The sequence below is a fragment of the Melanotaenia boesemani genome, chromosome 9 (assembly GCF_017639745.1).
Source record: "Melanotaenia boesemani isolate fMelBoe1 chromosome 9, fMelBoe1.pri, whole genome shotgun sequence".
Lineage (NCBI taxonomy): Eukaryota > Metazoa > Chordata > Actinopteri > Atheriniformes > Melanotaeniidae > Melanotaenia > Melanotaenia boesemani.
This window is the reverse complement of record NC_055690.1, coordinates 16,729,540-16,749,385: the sequence shown is the minus strand read 5'-3', so window position 1 is coordinate 16,749,385 and position 19,846 is coordinate 16,729,540. Positions and strand designations below refer to the sequence as shown.

Genomic DNA, 19,846 nt, shown 5'->3' with positions numbered 1-19,846 from the left:
CAAAAACACTCAAGATGTGTTCATGATCAAATATGATTGCAGCCGGTGCTTTACCTTTGTGTCTGGCAAAGTATCGACCAAGAACAATGAGTGCACAGAGGATCGCAAACATCACCACAGCAACCACTCCTCCAATGACAGCATGGTCAATTTTCTGCGGTGCCCCCTCGCCAGCTCTGGAGTCTGAAAACAGGGCAATAATTTTACGTGAGTTCATTAAAAAAAACAAAAAAAAAACTACCAGTATGGTCCACACACAAGTGCATTCCTCAGGGACCTGTAGCCATTAATTTATGCACCAAAACAAATAAAATGAGTTTGTTTTGTCTAAAAGAATTTTAGCATGACCAAACCAAAAAGCGGAAACAATTAAAGAAGAAACATGTCAATATTTGATATATACAGATAAATAAGTTGGTCCATAACAGATGGTGAACAAAAACATATCCCTCTTTAACAGTCTTGGGTTGGTCTTGACCTTTTTCTGTCTTTTTAAAAAAATTCTGATTAAACATCACATTATTGTGCTGTAGTGCCATATTTAATCAATCTTCTCATCCAATCCTTAGCAAGAAATACAACACAAATATCTGCCTAAATATTGAAATATTTCTGTACTGGAAAACTATGTCTTGATGTAACCAGATACCTCTGTAAAGTAAAAAAACATACATCTGTGATATTATAGGTGGGTTTCTGTGCAGCATAATTACAGGGGCTCTTGTGCAACTAGTAGGCAGAAAGCATCTCTGTTTGTTTGGCAGAGCCAAGCTTTTGCACAGATGATAGTACATTTAAATGTACCAACCACTCAAAGATTTTAAAAAATTGTTCACTATACTGAAGGGATCACAAATCTTTGCCAAGAGCAGAAGAAGGTTGTAGAGCTAAGCAAATAAAAGGACAGCCCTGCAAGTCCCCCAAAACAGTAACTTCCTGTCCCAAAATGTAAACTTCGATCCTGTATTGTACAAGTTCATTTGTTGTAACTACACAGACTGTAGAACAAAATTATATTAGCATTTTCCTTTGTCTGAACACTGGGAATTTAGGTGAAAATTACTTTGTAACACTCACAACATTTCATTTCAATTTCTCATTATATTTAAAAAGAAATTATTTACTAATATCTCTCCAATTTATTTACTGTCTTTTGTGTTTTGTACCGTATTTTTGTAGCAACGTCTGCTAAATGTGCTAGGATGTTTTGTATAAGTTGTCAAGAATATCTTCATTGTTAGATCTCAGTAAAAATGGTAGTTAAAAAACATACACAACCAATGTCCAAACCCATGTAAGGTCATTCAGTATTATCACCAGCTTGCCTTTCTCATTGAATAATTTCAAAGTGATGAAAGAAGACCTTTATTAAAATCTTATGACTGCCGGCAGTGATTTTGCCTCTGGATGTGCATGCAGCTATTGATATGTGTATGCAAGAAACCTATCTATTTTGTTAAACTCAGCTCCTCCCACAAATGTCTGTAGAAGTTTTAGGTTGCCCAAACCCCTTGAGTGAGCGAAGATGAAAAATGTTTAAAGACAATTATTCTCACCATGAAACAGTGACTGCAATTTCAGCGAGAATTCACACACTGTAAAATACACTGTGATTTAAGAGGCCATTTCGGGAAGTTATAGAGCTCAATCATCAGAAATAGACACACGTCTGGAGATAAATTGGTGCCCGTTGTCCCCATGTAGAGAAATACATGGTTGCCTCAGGTGTCAGAGAGTGTCACTGTCCAGCACTTAGCCAGATTTATCCGTGCACCACATAGGTACCAGGCAAAAATTGAACCCTTTAAATTTCCAGTCTCAGAATAGTTCTGAGGCATCTCTCACCAGTCTATATCTGTGCACATTTGGACTGATGGAGGAGTGGTGGGTGAGAGAATGGCTGCACTGTTCCTTACTGCATGAGAGAGCAGCTCAATTTTCCATCAATCTCGCTAGTCATGCCTTGAACTTAAATGATTTTGATAAAAGACAAGCAGAGAGGGCAGAATTTCTCAACACTCTGAGGGCATAATAAGTCGAGCTGAAGGGTCTAATACATGTGACAGAGTCACGTCACAACCTGAAAACAACATCTTTTTCTAGCTGAATAAAGAGAGCATGAGGGCAGGTTGGTGGTGATGCTAAAATAAAACTAATTAACAAGTAAAGTTTTGTTTCACTTGAGTGCTTTTTTAAAATAGACTTGTCTTTGCACAGTAATCGTTGCTGTGCGTCGGTGTGTTTGAGGCAGCGGTGTGCAAGGCGCAGTTTGTTTACTGTATCGGGGATGTCAGATAGTGCAGCTCATTCCCCAAGGAGAGGAAACGGCCCATGCTCTATGCTAATGAACATGCACCCACTAAATGGCCTGTGCACAGTCCTGTCTTGTCTCCCCTCCCTCAAAGCCTCCTGCCCTCACCTTGCTCCCCCCCTGTCATCCGTTTGACACATCCACAAGGCAGCATGCAGGGTCTTGGCTGTCTCTGTGTGCCCAGGGAGAGTTTTGAACAGGTGGAAAAATTCCTCCAGAGTAAGCAGCAAGACTATCACAAAAAATGCCAGAAAGAGACTAAAAATCCCAAAACACCTACAGTATCAACTGTTATGGTTGGTCACATTTCATGTTGCCTGCATTAAGCACACTACTGAACACTGGTTTCTTTTTTTATTAGTCTTGTATTTACCACAGAGGAGGGACACCAAAATATGGCCTGAAAATCTAATATAAGTACATTCAATAAATATTGCTGTCATGCAAATTTTGTTGTGTTGATTCTGTATGCAGTATATTTCACAGAGACGTAATGTGAATCAATACAGAGGTGCTGCTTGGAGAAGGAGGAGCTCATAACTGGACTTAAAGCCTGGCTGAAGAGCATCTTCAGTCGATCTGCAGTGACGATCTAGATAAAGGTGATATAATTTCTTTTGTAATATGTGTTTAATTCAAGATTAAATTATTAAAGCAAAAATAATTGCTTGTCATTTCTGCTTTGCAACTGCAATATACCAGTGACAGTCTCAGTCATTTTTACATAGTAGCACTAATTTCATGTGTTCAGATGAAACACAGTTGTTATAACTAGCTGATTAAAGCATGCATATACTATGTGCAGAACTGTGAAAGTAATACCTTACTGGTCAAAAATGCATGCCCCCCCCCCCCCCCCCCCCCCCCCCCCCCTGAACACAGATGTGTCACTATGACATGAAAGGATTAAACTATGTCTTTGACATATTCAGGCTAGTTTACTTCTTTTCACTGAACAACAGACATCACCCTAACAAAATCAGTGCAGTAGCTCCATTAACAATTTAGCAATGCTTAAAAATAATTGATTATTTAGTTAACACTGACATGGAATGATTATTAAACCATAAGCTTACATGTCAGAAAAACAGATATATCGATTTTCTTTAAAAAAAAAATTAAGAGCATGACTTTAAAATACACAGCTTCAGATATCCAGGTTAAATAATCTCCATGACAACACAAAGCGCCATTTATGGAGGAAAACAGGAATGTGATGTGTTTTAAATTTTTGTATCTTTACAACTTCTTACGTTTGATTCACTCATTCACATAAACCCACGCAGGTGCCAACCATTATAGGGGTCATTTAAGTTTTGTTTAATCCTCAAAGACAATCTGACTAGCGAACGTCAGCAGTCAGATCAAACTGAAACTTTGGGATTACTGAGGAAACATCTAAACTGAGCCATAGCTGGCTCCCACACCTGTAAACATCAAACTGTTCAAAACTGCAAACAAACTGATGGAGAATCCTCTAGAGAACCTTTCCTTCTTAATGAAGCTTCGGTAAGGTGTTAATTGGCTCATAAGGTGGGAAAATTGAAAGCAATATCATCTCAGCAACAGTCAGTCCAGCTTCAAGATAGTCAGCACTATACGGGCTGTTGTTCTGGATATGCTTCTGTGTTGAGCAAAGTCATAAAAAGGTAGGTTTAAACTTTGAAGATACTGATCTGTGTATGACCTTGTTCTGACCTCAACAAACAACAGGGTTTCTTTCTAAATTGTTACATTGTCATTTCCTACATGGAACAGTTCATCATTCAGACCTCAACAAATCCAGGATCAAGATTCCCTATGGCGGGCTCAGTGTATTGTTTTTGCATTTGTAATAGAATAAGGTGCTCAAAAAAAAAAAAAAAAAAAAAAAACTCCTCAAATGACAGACAGTAATATTATAGCAGTCTTTGTGGCCTTGCGCTTGAATTAAGTAGAATTTGATTATGTCTGTAATGTGGCTGGCTGGTGTCCATATCGCCAGCACAGCTCTCTCTGCTCACAGCTCGATCTGGGAGCGCTGACATGCCCACACCGCCGTCCTGACAGGATGTGCACAGCCGTAGGGATTTATGGGGGTATAAAGAGGATTTGCAACTGATGCCTGTGTCTGTGTAGCAGTGAAATCTGCTTCACTGAAGTCCCAGAGCTGCATGCTTTACAGTTGCACCTTTCCATCTCTGCACTGAAATGACTAATTGCTACTGTGGTCAGTAACAGAGCATCCTATTAGACTACTGTTGTTAGCAAGGAAACCAAAACAATAAGCTTGTTGCCAGGCTGATTACAATGACACGTAATTTCAGTTTTCCAATCTCTTTCCTTTTAATAGTTTTTCACTCACATAACGAGGCATATCTATGACACCTGCACCAACACCCACATGCGTACCAAATCACAATTTATAGATGTAATTACATGTCTGTAATTGAAACAATGACTCACTTGTATTGATGCAGAAAAACCTTTGCTTTCTGAAATACTCTCACTGTAACTCTTTCTTGGACGGTGGCAGGATGATGAAGGCAGACCTTGGTAGTAAAACGCCATTTTGCGTCATTGAGATGTTAACATTGGTGGGTTCCGCTTTTGTTGTTTGTTGAAAAGGAACAGTGTAATGAGGGAAGCATACTTGGATAATCTCCCAAAAATTATTTCTCCTTTTCCTGAGTACAACAATGTCCTGCTACTACTCACCTACCAAATAGATTTTCCAAAGTCCTTTATAATAACTCAAACTATAATTTGAAGATAACCAAACTTCTAAGATGTAGGTGAAGACTAACAACGACTAAATGGAAATTCTGGTGGTGATCTTGAACTCCTTTATGACCTTTTATTAAATCTGTTGAGAGTGGCAAAATTCTCCACACACAATACAGAATGTGGCACTCTCTTATAGTTGATCTCTCTCCTCCAGTAAGTTTTCATCTCTCTGAAAATTATGACAAAGCAACAAGTTGACAGAACAGTACAAATCATTTCTTTCTTCCTGAAGATTCCCAAAGTGAGACGCTTCAAAAGTACTCAGTATGAATTAGATAAGAGGACACAGTATGAGCTCATAAAATTCTTCAAACTCTAATATGCTATGAGGAGCTCTTATAATCACTGACAATTACTATATGATAAAATATCACCATACTACTCTTTAATTTTAGGGTGGGCTGGTACTGCTAACCCTTTCCCTGGAGACCAATTAAAATGGACGATTACAATATTTTCTTTCTTTAATAACTGTTTAAAGGAAAAAAAAAACCTGCCGGTCAGGAAAAAACTGGGAATCAAAGTAAACAAACACGAGAAAAAAAAAATGAAACTAATTAGCATTTCTAAATGATTCTTTAATTTTTCCAGTGGAATACTTCAAAGAGTGATGATACATGTGAGAGTTAACACAACGCTAGTAAATGTTTAATGACTAATTATGTTGAATACTAAATGCACTCATAACAGTCTTTGTTGAAGTCAATAGTGTACAAAGAGTCAAGAATTCCAACACTAAACAGCAGTAGAAAGCTTACTGCTGAGGGAAGAAACAGCAAACAAAATGACTTTCAAAACCTGTCAGAAATTGATTCCTAAAATACCACCTGGCACAAATCTCATAATTTTTCTTCTAGGGAAAAATATCCCATGTGTTATGCCAAGCAAAGGCAAGAGAATAACCCTGAAATCATGTATGTATTCTGTGCATCACATAAGCAAGTCGTAAAAATCCACAAGTCCCTCGTTAAAAAAGATGGCAATAATATTGCTGATAGCGGTACAATCAAATCTATAGGGACTCACACACACTCCATTTTATGTTTGCAAAGCTCTTATCGGTAGCTAATTTACAGGTCATAAGAAAGACCTCACTTTAGGTCATGACACCTCAAAACCATCACAGTCATCATCATCATTATCTTGTTTATGGAGGACAGAATAAGGTAGTGAGTCAAATGATAAAATATGTGAATTGACATTTTCTACTCCTATTTTAAGAGCAACTTCAAAGACAGCTAAACCTGAGATAGTGTGGGGGACAGAAACACTATTGGAAAATGGTGGGCATCAGCCTCCTCTCCGTCCATGCCTATTTTTTTCTTTAAGATTAATCAGCAGGTCCTGCAGTAGCATAATCTACTGAAACAAAAGAGGTTCTCAATCAAATCTACAACATAATTCCATGACTTTCCTCTGGTTTGCTTGACAAGGGGGGGTGGGGATGGGGGGTGGGGGGTTACTGGAAGCCTACCCAGGATATGAAGCCCCTGTCTTGGATCATCTTTGAGCATCAGTAGAGCTCAAGTATTATTGCCACAGACTCCCTTTATTCCTTTAGAGCTGGAGATTCTGCTTAAATTCCCCCCTCTGCCCAGAAAAAATACAACCACTGACAAAGAACTATTGAACTACTTTTATTTGTACCTATGCTGCAACCATTTCCTGTCAAAGTGTATGTATTATTACAATATTCTTTTCTAAGATACGAATAGATTTTCTTTAATAAAACATATTTACTTGAATACTACAAATAACTGCAGTCATACATTTATGTAACCCTTCAATGTTTACACTAAACCCTGGAAAAACTTTCTTTTTTTTTATTTCCATGGGACAATAATAACAAAAATCAATGTTTTTTTTAGGTTTTTTTTTATGGTTAAGATATTACTTAATGATAAAATAGTAAAATAATTAAGTAATTCTGTAACATATACTTACTTTTGCATCACATACCCAAACCAAAAGACAGAGATGGCTCAGGCAGATTTTCTTCCACAAAATAATTAATAATTAATATAATTATTAATTAATATTATTCATTACAGAAACTAAAAAAGCATTTCACGACGGTTCAGATTTTTTGGGAAATCTCAGCTTTGGCTCTGCATCAGCCCAAGCTGTATAGGAAGACATCCCACATGCCATCTATACATCTGTTCCTGATCTTCTCCACACACAGCTGTATAATGAACAAGCAATGTTTTTATATGTTGCAGAAAAAGCAGAAGCTGCTGCTGTGCTCCACATGAAGCACAACTGTTACTGGCGGAGTTTATTTATTTATTTATTTTTTCTTCAAGATGTTTAGTTTTGCACAGTTTGATAAAACTGTGCTTCTTTTTATGGTTGCTTTTGTTATTGTCTGTCTATTAGTATTGCAAGTTATATTTTTATATTTAAATGATTAATCGGGGCAGCATTCACATCCATTCATTTCTAAGTCAGGTTTTGTAAGCACACCATTGTAAATGTGACAAAAACAATGTGTCCTCACATCTTTTTTCCTTTGTACATACACACAGTTTTATGCATCTGGCTCCTGGTATTTTGATCAGTGAGGGAGACACATGTCACGCAACTGCTGCAACTTTGTCTTGATACAAGACATCCACTGAAAGATTTTCAGTAAATATTCAATAAAAACACATGGAGAGAAAAAAGGCATGAAAACTTTCAAACACATGAAAGAATTGTTCAGTGTCTTATCTCTCTCCAGTGGTTTACTCACACAAACACCCACACACATACAAACTCTCTGCATCTCGTAAGACACTGAAAGACCTGATGATATGAACCCCTGCAAAACTTTCAGAACATGAAACAACACAGAAGACAAACAACTGTGAGTTTCTATGCACTGCTGTGACATTTACTCCCCACTGAACAAAACAATATTTAGATATGGGATCGAGACTTCTGGGATCACAGGTAGAAAAAAACATAACCAACAATAACATCTAAATACTGAAATCATCATTATTAGTAAGAAATCATAAAAAAAAATCAGTGGTTCAATTTTTTTTTTTTGTACACTCAAGGTGGATGACAGTGACCCTTGTGGCATGAACTGGCTCCATCAGTCATTACAAAAAGCATACATCCAGGAGAAAAACTACAGAAAAAAAGCAGTCAGCAAATAAGATGCTTAATCAGATGATAGGCCACAGCTTGCTACCAAAGAAACTGCTGGAGCTATGAAACATTCTCCCAAATACTATTTTATGTGGTGTTTTGTGGGTGGTGTTGAGAGCACTGTCTCAGGGATGTAATACATCATGGCAAGCCATCTGTTATCAGGAACGCTGTGAGCGTTGCTAAATGTCCATTTCTTGTCTTTTTTGCAATCAATGCACTGATGGCTCTAATAGACCAAGTTAATGAAAATGTTTAATAAATACCAGGTCTCACTCTGATTGGCTGCAAAATGTGAGGACTGAATTTGCTTGTCATGCTGTATAGCTGGCTGTGCATCAGCTTAGAAGGTCATTACTGGATCTGGTCACAGATTCACATCATTTTAAGGTGATGTCCACTCTCACCTACAAATGTTTCCCCCCTCAGTTACATTTGCATCTTGCTGGTTACTCATCAGCACTTCTGGTTCATGTGTCTGCAATGAGAAAAAGACTGGACCCTGAGGTTATGCCATTAGTTTTGAAAGTATATGAAGACCAGGTCGTGCTTTAGTAGTGCTACTCAATAGGTTATGGTCTTAATTAAATAATAATAATTAGAAAAATAAATGACTGGAAAAGCGGTAAAAACGTCAGTCTGATTGAACATTTGAGAACTGGTAATACATTTTCACATATCTGTGCATCATGGGTTTATGTTTTCTTTAAAAGTACAATAATAACATAAGTAAGATTATCAAAAAAGGATTAGTATTAATAAGTAGTATCTGTGTTAATACCACTATCGATAAAGTCCTCATGGTACCTATCCCTACTCTAAAACACACTAAAGACGAGGTACAGGACTCAGAGTATCTTAACATGTGATTCATGCACTGTGGCAATCGATTGATGAGCCTTTGATGAGGAAATGTTTATGTGCCCCCAAAAAATACTAATTTCAAATCAGGATCACATGAAGTAGTAGTTCAGTGGTTTCTGATTACATCATGAAAAACTTGGTGGTGGTAGTCATTCATCCTGTAGACTTAATGAATGAATAAAAAATTGTGTTGTTTACCTTCTCATTGGCAAGAGGGAATTGCTATACTGTGAGGTTATGCTGATTAAGGTAGTGCAAAGCAATCTACTGCAAGCCAGCTTAGAATTGCCCCACTGACAGGGTATTTAGAAGAGTAGTGAACTGAAAGAAAGCTCAATTACATCCTCCCAGCATGTTCCACATAAATCACAGTAAATCCTCTTTCAAGCCTGTCTTTCGAAAATTACTGGAATGTTACAGCACAAAACGGCGGCTGCATTAGTGCGACTCTGCAGAGAAAAGCTTATGGTAAAAACTGCAGAATAATGCACAGATCTGGTAAGCAACTTCCTGTTTGACTCTGCCACACCCAGAAGGAGTTGGAAAGCTGAATAAGGCTATAATCATGCAACACAACTACTGACAAACACTGCTGCAGATTTGTCAGCCAAAGGCAGAAGAGAGTTCGAAAAAGAAAGTTCAAAGAATGTCATTATGAGCATGCAATGGCAAAGACCTGGGTCAAAATGAAGGGAGATCAAAAGAACCGACCTTGCAAATATAACCCTATTTTTAGTAAATACAAACATAATGCACAAAAATACAGCTGAAAGGTCAGTTGTTTGATCAAATGAATGAATAAGTGAATGCTATCTGGAAGCTGCTTCATTTGAATATTGAAGCTTTTGATGCAGTCTCACTCTTGAGTTTAAAACTTATTAGGTGTGTGTGGCCAACCCAAATTTTTATGCCTATATGAATTGCAGAGTGCCCATGACAAAAGAGCAATATTGCCATATCTCTAAAGCTGCTATTGATAAACCGATCTATTCTTGAAGGATAGTTTTTGTATTAAAATGTCACATTCTGGCATATCCAAATGTCAACTCCCAAGGTTGCCTCGCCATCTATGTAGCCTTAATACTGCTTTTGAAATAATACCCATTAAAAAAAAAAAAAAAAAAAAAAAAAAAAAGTTGGTTACTATTGAAATGTATTTTTGCACCAGTGGTAGATCGAAGTATAAAATAGGGTGCACAGCGGATGCCAAAAGGTTGCTGTACTGGAAACACTGCAAATGAACTACCTTTCATTTAGTTCATATATATTTGAGAGAGTAGTTATTGATGTTTTGCAGCCCTCCAATAATTAAATGTGACTGGCATTTGTAGAGGAGATGGAAAGGCTTTTATAATATGATGGATGGGCTGGTTGAGATATAGGTGCAGATGATGATTAGATAACAGGGCAGCAAAACGGAGTCTAAATGTTCTCAGATCAAACACGTGAGTAGAAAAGGCTGACAGGTGTCTCTGACAGGCCTGCACTGTAAGTCCTCATTGTCACCTATCAGCAGCACTATCTGATGAACACTGGCCATCCACAGTCTCTCCTTACTGTAGGTACAAGCCCTCATTCTTTTTCTTCCTCAACCACTTGTCACACCTGCATGCAAGCTCTCACACACACTCACAGACACTCACATGGTTGCTGAGAGGGAAAGCAGTGGGGGAATACAGTACCTTGCGTGTTGACTGGGTTGGTGGTGGGTGTGGGGATAGTAGTGGGAGCATCTAGATGAAAAGAGTGGAAAAAATAAAGAACATGTATAAGAAATAAAGACAAGAGTAAAGAAAGAGACAAAAGTCATTGAAGATGAGAAGCTGTACTATAAAAATAACATGCACATGTTTCAGCTACTGTGTGAGGAGGTTGATGTTAGTGAACTGACTTTGTGAAAGATTGACAAAGTCTAACTTTAAAAAAAAAAAATCAATATTAAAATAGAGTTTGTTAAGTACAATTAGTCCTCCTGGTCCCACAGAAAACAGATCTTAAATCAGTAATAGACTTAATGTATTTTTTATTCTCCATTTTTGCAATACAAAAATCAATTGAGACTTTAATCTGATGGTTAGGCTGTCTGAAATGTTCAAATCAAGTAGCACTAATGTTTCATATGGCTTCTGAAGTATCAGGTTAAGAAAAGTTAACTGAGACAAATGAAATTTTTGCTAATTACATGGGGACCCCTCTATTAAATGGTTTGTGCCCTAGCGAACATTTCATTCACAAGATTGATAAACTTTTTTGCTTATAGACCATAAATGTGTTAACATGATCATTTAAAGCAACTTGTCAACCAGTTTTAGCCATGTGTAACATAGCCTTCAAGACCAAATTTAGTTGTATATATATATTATATATTATATATTTATATATTATAAATATATACTACCATTCAAAAGTTTGGGGTCTCTTCCCTATTGAATCCCATGGCAAAGTGACCCCAAACTTTTGAATGGCAGTGTATATATATATATATATATATATATAGGCCATGAGTTGTTTGGGTCATGAATTAACTTAAAGTAAACAATATGAATACTTGACAGATCTTCTGGGGACCATGAATCTCTGCCATGTTATTTTGTCATCACATCTAAGTTTGTAAATGTTTAGATATTTGCAGGAAATTTTTGACATACTGGTTCTGCTCTGTGAAGTCTGAATTTTTATTATTATTATTCACCCTCTGAGAATCATGCAACATGATTTCACAACTACATGTGATAGATGCAGAAGTTAGCGTCAGTGTATATGGCGATTTATGGCTGCAGGCGGTAATATAAGTAGGATGAAGGCTTTTCTTTATGGAGGCGGCCGTTTATTAGTGTTCTACTGGGCTGTACCAAGAATGACTTAACTAAGTTACAAGGTAATGTATTCAGTAATTATTGATTAATTTTACCAAATTTAAAATGATGATGATGTTATACAACAGGTCAAAAGCTCATCAATTCAGCATAAATCATCTGGGTCTGTGCAACATGTCATGGCAGGGCAGCAGATATTAAGTGATAGACCAGTTCAGGACCATTGCTATCTGTGGCTAACAATGACTAACAATGTCTATAATTAATTGAAAGGCACTGCTATTTTCTACAATCTTAATAATTAAGTCCCATTGCATATTAAACCTCTTTGGTCTCCTCCTGCAGCAGAGCTCCGAGCAGCATCTTCTGCCCTGGACTATGTTTGTTAGGCCTGTCACTAACAAAAATGGAGGGTAATTCAGGTGTGCAACAGTACTAAGGAGGGCTAAAAGCTCTTCTCATCAGGGGAATATATGCCAGGCTCTGGTGCAGGGGGAAGATAGCACGACCCCTTGCTGTGGGAGAGCTGCAGCAGGGGAAATTGGCTGGCTGTTTCCATGCCTTTACAGTCTGCACTCCATCAAAAGACAGCAGTGGGGGACCACGCACTCCCAAACTAATGATAAAACATCAAGGACAGCATAATGTTGCCGCCGGGGATGGAGTGTATGGCGGAGGTGGTGTTGATGGTGGTAGGGGGGTATCAGGGTATCAGGAGCAGATTCTCGTCTGACAGTACTTGAAGAGGGGGGTGGGCTTGATTTCTTTCCCTATGACCGAAGGTAGTGTGATAGCTGAAATGTCAGTGTCTGGAAGAGGGAAATTGGCCATTCAGGGATGAGGGTCTTCACAAAGGCTGGGATAGGATGTGGCACATATAATATCCAGACGAACAACAATTCTTCATGGGCAATTTCCAGGCTGGATGACTCTAGGCTCAGCGTTATGAGGGCTGAAATATAAGTGTATTTTGGAGATGCCATATTTTCAGGGAGCATTTGTATCAGTGAGAAATTTGATATGAGAAAATGTAACCATAAAGTGAAACAATGTAGGAGAAATTGTTTATCTATGCCTGCTTAAACCTACCTGCCAACATAACAGCAGGGAAGATGTTTTCTCGTTTTGTATTTTCTTTTTATTTCTCTTGCTTAAAAGTTCCTTTAATAAGTTTTGCTGGTGTTGTTCTTCAAAAACAAATGTCAGAAATTTTGTATATGTCAGTATTTGTGTAATGAATTCTTATTGGTTGCTGTCAGTGGTGCCGGTGTGATTCAAAACAGAACAGGTCTTGTCAGCTCCAGTCGTGTCAAAACCCTGACAAACCCCAGATTTCCAATACCCTGTGAATATTTGACTTTTAGTCCATAGATGATTTATATGTCAGAAAGTCAATTGGAGGCTGAAGTGTGATCGTTAAAGCAGCGGTAGTATGTGTGACTTATAGCACCTGGTCACTTCTTTCTGCTTACTTCCCTCCCACACCACATGCTAGCCAGGAGGGCACAATTCACAGGCTATTGCAGACAGAGCCTTGTGGAGAACAGCATGATAAGTCTCTTTCTCAGCCTTTTGACCGGCCACATACAATACGCACGGTACAATAGGACTTGATTTGACGTAGGTTTACATCAGCCTCCCACCTGTTCAGGCTGTCGCACTGTGAAAGGTCATTAGTCTTTGTGAAATAAGAAGAGCCTAAAGGACTTGCAGAAGTATGGGGTGGTAGGAGAACGAGGAGTATTGATATACAGTTCACCTGGACTCTGTCAATCATTTTCACAGGCAAATATAACCAAGAACAAAACTACTATTAAAAATGAAAATTCTTATGGCATAATCTTAGTTAGACTAAAGGTTTCGTTAAGACAGGTGTGTGATTGTTCTAATAGGAGCTTGTAAACTGCAAAGCTGGAAAGCTGGAAATAGACATATAGAACTAAATTTAGCAACATTGAAAGGGGTAAGCCAGGGGATTGTTGAAGTTGTACATTGCTACTAAAAAGCAACACAAAAATAGAACAAGGTTATCATGCAAAGACCAATCAATATCGAAGGAACACACACTAATTAAACCACAGCCGCTATCATGATTAGTCTGAGACAACAAACCCTCACATGGACTGCAACATGATTTTGTCTGGCATTAAACCCTCCAGAAAACAGTAGTGGGAGTTGCAGATATAATTACATGCAGTTTCAACCGCTTTTACCCATCTCCATGGTCTCATTACAGAGAGCTGAGGTCATGCAGCTTCCAACGCTAGAGAAATTGTATTTGATGGAAATTGGTAAAATATGAGGATACAAAGTTGCTAATTGATGGAGTCAAGTCCAAAGGCACAAACACTGATAAGGCAGATACTCTAGATTTTATTCTGGACCAGAGAGTATTTGCTTCCTGCTGCTTTCAGCCATTCATGGAAGTGTTATGGGTTCAGCATGAATCAAATGATACATGAATTTAACAGCAATAGACAGATATTATGCACAAGTTCCAAAATGCCCACAGGCAGTTCAGTGAAAACTTCTGAACTATTATAATATTATAACCCGATTTTACACTTCTGTGCAGGTGAATATAAAACAGGTCCTTTCCCTGCTTGTTTGGAATCTGAGAGGATTTATCCAAAGACAGAGTGCTTTAATTCTTGTTTCAGGGGAATATTTACTCAGCTATAAGAAATGTATTCATGATAGCTTGATAATCTGCCTTGAGTGAGCTATTTGCTGGCATATGCTGTCCTTTTGTTTGGGAGTGATCATTATGGGCCCACTGGGAACAAGCAGATGTCATCATCTGCCTGGCAGAGCATGATGATGAATAACCATGGTGCCATAGAGTTATCAGAGTCACAGGAAGCCTGTGTTACAGTGTTTCATGTTTTAGCAGGTGAAATAAACACATTCCCATTACCATCAAGAATAACTGAATTTCTTACATATAATTACAAAAACATTTCACTTTTAACTTTCTATTAACCAGATGCTGGAGTTGTTTTTTTTCAAGCAACTAAAAAGATTTCAGCAAGGACCAACTGAATAGCAGCCCTTTTTTCTGAATCTTTTGTACCTCAGAGATTAAGATTAGTGGGGTCCCACTGTGTTTTGAGCTGAGACATTCCAAAACCTCACATGGTTACTCTTTCTGCAGATTCCTTGCCTTCAATAACAGGCAGTAAACAGTTTAGGTGGAAGTAATTTCACAAGTTTTTGAAAGTTTTCAGGTGTAAAAATTCAGTCCCAGCTTACTCCTGCAAAGCAAAAATAAACAATTTGAAAAAAAAGCAACAGTTTAGGATCCACAACGCTTCCTATTTTATCCTTTAAATGATTTCTGACAGTTTTTTTTAACCACCTTTGCTCAAGACCTTGCTCCTCCATCAAAATCCTATTCACTGCCTGCCCTGTAATTGGTGAGATGGTGTTGATGTGAAAACCCATTACAAATGCATTCATTTTCGCAAATACACATTTTCATCAACTGCCATAAACACTGGATAATCAGCCAGACAAACAAGTGTAACATTGTTGGTTTTTGACACAAAGGTCATGGCTTTCAGCATGACCTAAACAAGCTAACTGAGTAATAATCAAAACAATTCCATCACTCTAAAACCTGCAACTGTTTTTCACTCAAAACCAACAAAAAGCTCATTTTCAGCTCTTAGTTGAACACTCTGAACCTCAGCTCTTCTCATATGACGCTTATGTTTGGTCATGTTGGGCTTAAAATGAGCATTGGTCTCTAAAATGAAACCAAAACAAATCAAAATGAGTGCCATGTAATAACATGTTTTATACCATCACATAAATATCTGCCTTACACAGAACTGCACTGTTTCTATACAGAGATCAGATCATTCACAGCAGTAGTTGTTCTATAAACGGTGTCCCAACACCGTTAACAACAACAAAAAACTGTTTAATTTGATAAAAAGCATTCTTAGAGATGATGCAAATAAAAAAAGAGACCACTGCATAATGAAGGTGAAATGCTCTCACATAAAAACCTCCTTGGAAGACAAAATATCTTGTCACACATAAAAAAAAAGTAATATTTAATATTTATTTTTATTTAATGTGGACAGGACAAGGTAAAAAACCCCATCTTACTTTAATTTCAGTTTTTACAAAGTGTAAGTGAGTAAAAAACAATCTTTTCCTTTTTGCTTTTTATTAACTTGTACTTTCTCCTCCTTTACTGCAAAACTTCTTCATCCCAGTAATGTGAATTACCCTTATGTGAAAAGAAAGCAAATGGTGCAAAGTGACAAAATACAATATACACATGTACATCTGAGGTTTAGAAAAAACAAACCTCCTGCTTCTGCATTTGTTAAAAAAAATCCTCTTTAGTCAAACTCAGCAGGTGGGACATTTAGCCCTGCAAAGTTCAAACATTTGTGTGAAGTAATGTTGCGCATAAAACAATTTCACTAGTGGACGTTTTGAGCTTTTGTTGAAATTTGATCAAAAATTTGATGTCTTACATGTACATATGAAGAAGAAGATATATATATATATATATATATATATTTCACAATATATTTTGTGTAATATATTGTGAAATACTTTAATTTGTTTAAAATAAAGTTTTACAATCAAACTGCTCAAAACTTTCAAGTGAAAAACAGAAATCTATTTTACCACACTGAAATGGAGATGCAGAAATAAATAAATGTCATATTGCTCAAGAACTTGAGCATCAGATGCATCCATATTTTTGGTATCTGGTATGGTCACAGACAGACAGTGTTTTTGGCATACAAGCAGAAGCATAATGAAAGTTGGGAGTGAAATACAAAATGCTTTTCTGAACAGCAGGGAGCAAGCGCTTCATGGAAGGAAAGCTAAATTCACCAACAATGGCTGCACCTGCTGAAATTTTTTGTCTCATCTCTATCGCCCCAAAACTAGGAAATTATGGTGCACAGAGTGTGTGCTTCACTGACATCACAATAAAAGGCCCTTTGTGTTTTAAAAACTTCAAGCAAATGCCTCCTGCTGTACCCCTACACCCCCTTACCAAAGATTCAAGTGCAACGATTCCTGGTTGCTTTTTAACAGATTCATTTGTATTAAATGTTTTTTATTCTGTGTATTTTAGCTTTGTTTTATAGTTATTGGTGTGATGTGCTATAGAGAGAAAAAAAAAGCAAATGTGAAATAGATGACAGTCATGTTAAGGTACAAAGAAAATGAGGTCTGAATGAAAAGAGGTTAACAAAGAGCAGCCAAATGTCTGGCATTTAAAGCTCTGTCCTAGGAGAGATGGTCCCTCTATTGCCCTTTACAGATTGGCTGCAGAACACACTGAAACTCCACCAACTTTAGGGTAAGTCAACAGTCAAAGAAGAAATGCAAATATAGTGCATAATTATATGATAATCCAAGTCAATCTTTGCTCTTAGTAACATACTGTAAGCACGTGTATGAGACTATTCACATGTGACATTTGAACACTTTTAGTAAAGGATTGCATCATTGTAATGCTATACAAAACAAGGTGGTACATTCCTAGAGTAACGACTTGCCCATTTCCAGACATTGGAGACAAAACAAGTAATGACCAAGTTCATTAAAGAGAAATTAAAAATACATTTTAATAATAAAAATTTTAATAAAACAATTGGTACCCTGTTTATTAGGTACTCAGGGGGTCAGCGAGCTGTCACTAATGACAGTATCTACTAGGGTTGAAAAGGAGAAGTTTACAGTGATGTTTGAAAGTTTGTGAACAAGGACTTTCCATTCTTGTAAACCGATATGACCCATATCTGCCGTCTAGGCTTCCTCTGGTTCTGCTGACAATGGAGCACCTTCTACCATCTGATTTCTTGTATTTCTAATAAGGCTCTAATAAGGCATTACCAACCAACAGGATGTCTAAGTTGTCAACAAAAACATAAATCAAGGTAATTTCCAATAAGCAAAAACTAAAAAACAGGATTTTTTTATTTGTAGCTACATTCTTTGTCTGAGATTCAAAGCCTCTGCTTCTTACAAAAACAACTTATATCCTTAAACTTTGAAAAGTAATTGTTTGGTGAACTTAAGTCATAAGACTTTATTGGTTTTATACAATTCCCAAAATACCAAAGCGACTGTAGGCAGTTAAGTCTATAGACTTGGGATCTTAAACCCCTGTCCTCCAGGGACACTGTCCACCAGGGTTTGGATGCTTCCATGCTCCAACACATCTGATTTAAATTAGGAGGATCCAGCAGCTTGTTGCCAGGTTCTACACAACGACCCAATAATTTCAGTCAGGTTGAAGCAGAAAAACATCTAAAACCTGCAGAACAGTGGCCCTCGTGGGAGTCTGAGATCCCTGCAATAGATCTTCCCATATAAGCAACAGAAACTGTATTTTGAACTGAATTGTGTTAAAGGCATTAAGAAACTGAAATCAAGTGCAGAGAAGAGTTTTACCTACCATATACATAGAGGATGTAGTCATCATAGGCCTCTCCTACAGCATTAGAAGCCACACAGCGATAGGTGCCATTATAGGACTTGTTGAGGTTCTCGATGTAGAGATCAGAGCCAGTGACCACAGCGTGAGGCGGCACATCCTCGTCTACTCTCAGCCAGTTGATCTGATGGGGACTGGAGAGGATAAATATCACACACATCATTCAGACACTGTCTATCCACATTAGAAATCTTAAATAAAGGTCAAATCTGAGATGGACAGAGGAGGACCAATGGCAGGCCTTGTCTAATAATGTAAAGCATGCGAACAGCTGGTAACATTTAAAAGGTACAATGCAATGTAAAGGTTAAAGGGAATGTTTGCATGGTAAAGTAAAGAAAAAACAGAAGAAATACATGAAAATAAACTGAAATACTTACTGCGGTTTTCCTTCAGCGATGCAAGTCAAATCTAGGTTGTCACCCTCTCTGGTTAATCCCTCTGGATATGTCACCACAATTTTCACTTCTGGTTTGTCTGAAAGTTTGGAGAAGAGTACTAAGAATACTACAGCTGTGTAAGTATTAGCAGCCAAAATAGAAGTTAACTGTTCACTGCGTCAGTGAAACACAGAAAGACAATCTTCTAAACAAAAGCAAAGCAACCACAGGTGAAATGTAGCTACTGATTAAATGATTCTTCTGTGCTCAGTGGACACCCAGTCAGTCTGCACTACCTTAAAGCAAAAATGTTTTTTCCTCTTATCAGTGCTAGCAAAAGATTACCAAAATGTCAAACGGCTCCAGTCAAGCTTTCTCTTTTTCCTTGAAAGGTCAGAGAAAACAGTTATCTACCTGAAAAAAAATTAATATTCTACACAGACTACAAAAGGGTAACCTAACCTTTCTTTGATGTTTAACAGTAGTAGGCAGCTTGTATCACCTCTTCAATCAATGTGCCATTTAAAGAATACCTTAATACTTTTTGGCACAGTGGTAAAATTCATTTTTGTTTTCTGTAACAGTGAGTGCATGTCACTGGACATGGCAAAGGAGCCTGCTAACAGCATGATTCATTGCTAAGGCAGTGAAAAACATGTTATACCTATGATCTAATAGTTGGAGAGGTTAATGAGTCTTTTAAAGTAATATTTTATCTTCTTAGACTTATTACACCTAGTTAATAATCCTGCTAGAAGAGAACACTTACTAAGTGTGACACTGTAATAGATCACAACTTTGTACAAGTAAAACAAACTACACACTACCACACTTAGATGTAATATCGGTTTTTAAGAGACCGATTCCTTTAGCAGTAAATGTCAGCTATATGATAAATATGTCCATTGTGACTTTATGGGTTATGGCAACTTTGTACTTACATCCTAGCTTGTAGATCCAAAAGCAGTTAAGCATAATGGTCCATATTGGAGGCTAATTTATTTCTTTTAAGTCAATTTTAGGGACAAGTCCTTTAAATAATTCATGTAAATTACAACCCTTTAAGGCCAAGATGATCTTAGCTTAGACATCC

The 19,846-nt window shown here is 37.4% G+C and overlaps 1 protein-coding gene across 3 annotated transcripts in view; it reads right to left on the bottom strand.

The window, feature by feature from the left end:
- cadm1b (cell adhesion molecule 1b) overlaps positions 1–19,846 on the bottom strand; it is a 162,052-nt gene that overhangs the window by 4,329 nt on the left and 137,877 nt on the right. For 2 of the 3 annotated variants that reach the window (XM_041994316.1, XM_041994317.1), the window contains 4 exons: positions 18,754–18,850; positions 18,335–18,507; positions 10,762–10,812; positions 55–183 (listed from right to left, as the gene is read on the bottom strand). In XM_041994316.1, coding sequence (XP_041850250.1) covers positions 55–183; positions 10,762–10,812; positions 18,335–18,507; positions 18,754–18,850 — 450 coding nt within the window. The remainder of the gene's footprint in view (positions 1–54; positions 184–10,761; positions 10,813–18,334; positions 18,508–18,753; positions 18,851–19,846) is intronic. The other variant, XM_041994319.1, reaches the window with a different exon arrangement.